Raw genomic sequence first — 6,000 nt, forward strand, 5'->3', positions numbered from 1 at the left:
TAACAAGATACAACAAATGTACACTTTTTTAATAACCATTTTTTAAATAATAATAATAATATTTATATTAATTCTATACAACAAATAAACTGTCGTATTAAATAGGATTAAAATTAATAATAAAATCATACTACACATTTTTATTTAATAAAGTAAGAACAAAAAAATATTTATAATAATATATTTTTTTATTATTTGTGTAAATTAAATCAACTGTAATACTTAATTTTTTTTATAGCATGCCTAAATAAAACAACAACAACAATAATAATTTCAATTATAATAATTATTGTTACTCTAAAATAAAAAAACTTATTTTTTATTTATATTTTATAAGTTAATAATAATACAAATAATAATAAAATAATAAATTTTCACAATATACTTATGAAATAAATTAATCACGCAAATAATTTTGTGTACAATACAACAGAACAAAAATATAAAATTTAGAATAATAAATTTTATGTGACTTGTATAAAATAAATTAACTGTGATACTTAATTTTTCATAGGCTACTTATATAAAACAACTGCATCAATAATAATTATAAATATAAGTATTATTATTAGTATTTTCTAAATAAACGTTGATTAGTATCTAAATTACAAAAATTGTACTTCTTGGTTGTATCTTATAAGTCAATAATACTGCAAATAATAATTTTTATAATAATAAATTTTCATACTACGCATGTCAAATAAATTAATAAGAAATGAAATTAATTGTAATATTTATTTGTATTTAAATAGTTAAGAACAAAATTAACAATAATCAAAACTTTATCTGCAAAAAATAATCACAAATAAATAATTTATCAATTTCAATGAAACTACAAAATTTAATTTGGAGTATAAATACCTGGTATGTGGAAGAAGAAATTGATATTGAGTAGCTTCAACAATTAAAGATATTTAACACGGAAATAAAATGTATCACTTCAGTCGGCCGGAACAATTTGAAGAACACTTCAAAAATTTTCAAACCAACGAAGAATGATGATAACAAATGTTCTCTATACGTTCATCGATTTTATAAGCAATTTTTCAATATTCGGTCAAAAACACGTCATTCAACAGGGCGTGTTAATTGATTTGAACTGATATATCTCATCACTCTGTCATCGCAAATTATTTTGAGCTGTTCGTGACATCCCATCACTCTGCACCGCAATTCTAATTATTAATTAAAAAAAAACAAAATCAAGTCACACCATCCAAGGTGGCGTGACTTGGTTTTTTAAAAATAGAGTGAATTGAAATTTAAAGGCGTGATTGTTTGATCTAAAACACGCCAATCAAAATGGCGTGATACGGTATATTATTAACCTTCTCCCGCTTATGTTATTTATTCAATTTTTTTTCATGGTAAACGGTGAAAAAGCCCTTAAAAGACTTCTGAATATTCAGTGAAAGTTGTCTTCTGAGTTTGGTACACCCAAATCAGTTCTTTTGAAAGTACGCGAGAGGGCTGCTAAACACGATCTACTGAAAAAACTCGTTTGCAAAATTTTAGTACTTTTGAATTTTAGTTGACTTAAAGTGCATTGCCAAAACTTATAAATACCTATCCGTCGTTAAAAATAAAAATAGGAATATTTAATTTTTCAAACACATGTATATAATTAATTAAATTAATTTTATTATGAATAATTGATTGTAATTAAATCAATGAAATGGAAAAAAATAGTATAGGTAGTAGCAATCTAATTAAATTCTTCTTCAAAATAGATATTTTCTCTCAAATTTACTATTTCAACAATGGATCTATTATTATTTAATTTACATTAATATAATCTTATATTAACATGAATTCTATTTAAAAAGTAAATATATACTATAAAAATAATATAAAAAATATTTTCATCCACATATTTTTTACGATTTTTTTTTCAAATAAAATTTAGCTCACAAGACGATATCCTGGGTCCGCGCCGCATAGGGGAATGTCCTCTCTCATAACTTAATTGGGGTTCACATAGTTTTTTTTTTTTAATTATTATAAAAAAACTAGACAATATTTAATTCTTTTAGTTATCATAATTATATCACTAGATATATATTTTTAAAACAATTACCACCTTAGATGGGAGTTGGTATAGGGATTACGTATAAGGAATAGCGATCATGACGATAATATAATACCAAAAAACTTAAGAAAAAAAATCAATTAGAACACAAAAATTTACGTGGTTCGTCCAATATAAGTTACGTCCACGGAACTACTACAAATTTTTTAACATAAGAAATATTACAAGTGTTTATATCAACACAATCAAATTCACACAATCCCGACCCCGAATATTACTAAAAAAACAATTTCTATAACTCACACAAGAAAACACTCAACACTCAATATTTTTCATCTCTATATATATTTGCTCTCTTGAGCTTGGGATGAATAAAACCGAGATAGTTTATAGAGCTCTACGTGTGAAATTAATGCCCACCAATTTTCACGGAGGAAATTGTTTCACAGAGAAATTTGAGCTGCCTCAATTGTCAATTTTTGGCACAAAATATCAACTACCTTGTCCACCTTCCATACCTAGCAACTAGTTTGCTGGACCATTAAATGGTTTATCGCAAGTTTCACGACACATTCAGCAAAAGTGATCGACATATCACAATCAATAAATATAAGAATATTATAATTGACAAACACGCCAGACAATACAAGGCGTTAGTGATCAACACAGGCCGAACAATAATAAGAAATTCAATAACTTCTTGGTATCAGATGCATTTTCCTTGCAAAGTTGACGACGCTTGTGAGGGGTGTCTGTGCGTTGCTTTAGCGAAATGACTCGGCTTGCGTATGGGAACGACACGACTCACGTTGGACATATGCGTGCGGGTGTGCCACGCACAAGAGTTGGATTCTTGATGACGCCAATATATTTATGATATATACGCGGTGTGTGTAATATACATATTGGTAATAGACCAGTCATACACACACATATATTAGTTTTGATACGCTGCCACCCACCGTGCCCACCAATGAGCTGACACTTACCTATTGGATGTACGATTCGAGTATGTTTCATCACACTCAATAGATGAATATCACCTTATTGACAAACACGATTAGTGGACAACGTATCGATATATATATATTTATATATTTATTTATGTATTGAAAGTGGACTCAGTCATATCCATAATTGCAGATGGTTGTTAGCATTTATGTCATATGAACGCAAAAGATGCAATTAATGTGATGGTTGAAAGTTGTATGGTGCATTTATTTCTAGTTTTGTTTGTTTCTTTTTCTTTATTTGGCAATTAAGAGCTTTATAAATTGAAGTTTCATGCACATAATAATAATAATAATTCAGGATCTCATGCTTGTCTCATATGTATTCAAACAATGAGAGAAAATTATATGGCAACCATTCTGCAGAGCCGTGCTCTTTCCAAGGTTACATTTCCCTTACTAATTGTGTGCTTTCCCACAATTAAATTAATCATAATTCTCAGATATTCATATATAGAACCTATCTTATACTAAAGTTTTTATTCCAAAATTTAAGAGAATTTTCTGTTTGAAATCATGAATGATTTTTACCTCACAGGATGACATGAAGAGATAAATACTCGTAAAAAATTTCAGTTTTTTTTTTTTTTTATTTCTTCAAGCTTAGATATAAATGTTACTTTTGCATGTCAGTCATATATAGTAATTAACTCACTACATTTTAAAAAAAAACTGTAGTACATTTTGGAGACAAGTGCATATCCCAGGGAGCATGAACAACTCAAAGAAATAAGAATTGCCACGCTCGACAAATATAATATCGTGTAAGAATATATTATTTTTTCTCGATTAAATATATGCCAAAAAATGTATAAAAATTTTTCACTGGTTATGTTATAAATTGAGCAGAAGCATGATGAATGTACCAGCAGATGAGGGATTGTTTATATCAATGTTGCTGAAAATCATGAACGCGAAAAAGACTATCGAAATCGGAGTTTTTACCGGCTACTCGCTTTTATCGTCTGCTCTAGCCCTTCCCGACGATGGAAAAGTGCGTAATTTAATTTTTTTGTTGAGCTGATCTCTATATTATATTTCTTATTTATCTAACATGAATACTATGAAGATTTACTAATATTTATTACTATGTATTATTGTTTTTAGATAGTAGCAATTGACATAGATAGCGAAGCATTTGAGACCGGATTGCCATTTATCCAAAAGGCAAACATGGCACACAAAATCCAGTACTTTGAATCCGAAGCCGACATGGTTCTCAAGCAACTTGTTGCTAATGTAAAAAATAATTTGGTTTGATTTAAAATATTTATACACTAATATTTTTGTATTTATTAAAACTGAAATTGAATATGCATGCAGGGTGAGAACGAGACATTTGATTTTGCATTTGTGGATGCTGACAAAGTTAACTACAGAAACTATCACGAGGAATTATTGAAATTGATCAAGGTTGGAGGAATTATAGCTTACGACAACACCCTGTGGAGCGGAACCGTGGCGTTCTCCGACGACGAAGAAATGGAGAATCATTTGAAGTCTTGGAGGCAAGAACTCGTGGGATCCGATGAAATGTTGGATGGAATAGTGGATTATACGAGGGCATGCAGACAACCAGTTTTAGAGTTTAATGATTTCTTGGCCAAGGATTCTCGTATTGAATTGGCTCTTATCTCTATTGGAGATGGACTTACTCTTTGCAGGCGTCTCACATAGACTAAAAATGATTTTTTTGTTTTGTTTTTAAGTAAACTAGCTAGTTCTAAAATGGTTTTTTTTTTTTTTATTTTAGAAAAAAATTATACAGTTGTGATTCAATAAACAAATTAAATTGTATTAATTAAAAATCTAGCCAAAATTTTAATCTATTTTCTTTAATCATTCATTTCTTGTTTGTATTAGCAGCATGATATTTTTATCTGATCATGAACAAGTTCAGAATGAAACAAATCAACTTCAAATGAAAATAAAATTATTTAATTACATGATTTAGTGTATTAATCTTTATAATTCCAGCATGCGCCATTATTCATATTGTGAAAGTCAAAATTCATATACAAATCCGGAAAATATGATTTGGAGACGGAGGGATTCTTTCACCACTCTTCGGTTCGAATTCAGGAATATGTATATGACCACTTGCATTATACCGTATGATTAACACAAACAACTGTTATTTTCCCTATATGCCTGCCTCATAAGCACACTCATTTTTGGGGAATTTTAATTTATGTTTTTTTCTTTTTAATTTTGATTAAACAGTCAAATTTTAGTTTTAATCTCGTATCTTTAAATTTTTTGCTATTTTTCTTTTCATTTCCCACGACATTAGCAATTTGAGCACTTCTGTTGGGATCGAATTAGATTTTAGAAAAAGGTAAATAAACTATTTTAAAAACTTTGATAAACTAGAGTTGTCTTTTAACATTTTTTAGGATGTTAAAACAAATTCTTGAACTGCTAGCTTTACTGGACCACTGAAAATAAATAAGTGCGAAAACGCTACGGTTCGACTACTGATAACTTATATGTTTGAATGAAAGCAACAGTTAACAATGAACAACCGATATGTGAACTAATAATAGTGTAAAGTGATATAAAGATGATATATATTTATGGATGTTCAGAGATAAATACTCATACGTCACACCTTTTTCCAGTTTAGAAAGAATCCACTAAAATACTTTTATTTTACAACTTCTCGTAACAACCCAAGCTTAATTTTTAGTAAAATGACAATAATATCTTTAATCTATACATCATTTATCTTTTTAATTATCTAAATTTTGGTACACACATCATTGTCAATGTATTTATATAATTATTATTACATTTTGAATATTTTGTATCAAATAATTTATATTTTTATAACATGAATGTTTAAAAAATTATTTAATATTAATAAAAAAAACACATGAAAAAATTTGTATAAATTCACAAAAATATGTAAAAAAAAAATTCTGGAAATGCAAAAAAATAAATGCTTGTAATAAAACATGA

At 28.1% G+C, this 6,000-nt stretch overlaps 1 protein-coding gene across 1 annotated transcript; it reads left to right on the forward strand.

Annotated features, from left to right (window-relative positions):
- The first annotated feature begins 3,321 nt into the window (after positions 1–3,321).
- Positions 3,322–4,738, forward strand: LOC142530998 (flavonoid 3',5'-methyltransferase-like). The gene is made up of 5 exons (XM_075636963.1): positions 3,322–3,423; positions 3,718–3,803; positions 3,889–4,033; positions 4,147–4,278; positions 4,363–4,738. The coding sequence occupies exons 1-5, from the start codon at positions 3,373–3,375 to the stop codon at positions 4,714–4,716; spliced, it is 768 nt and encodes a 255-aa protein (XP_075493078.1). The 5' UTR covers positions 3,322–3,372; the 3' UTR covers positions 4,717–4,738.
- The last annotated feature ends 1,262 nt before the right edge of the window (positions 4,739–6,000 follow it).

This window comes from Primulina tabacum, chromosome 17 (genome assembly GCF_025594145.1).
Source record: "Primulina tabacum isolate GXHZ01 chromosome 17, ASM2559414v2, whole genome shotgun sequence".
NCBI classification, from domain to species: domain Eukaryota; kingdom Viridiplantae; phylum Streptophyta; class Magnoliopsida; order Lamiales; family Gesneriaceae; genus Primulina; species Primulina tabacum.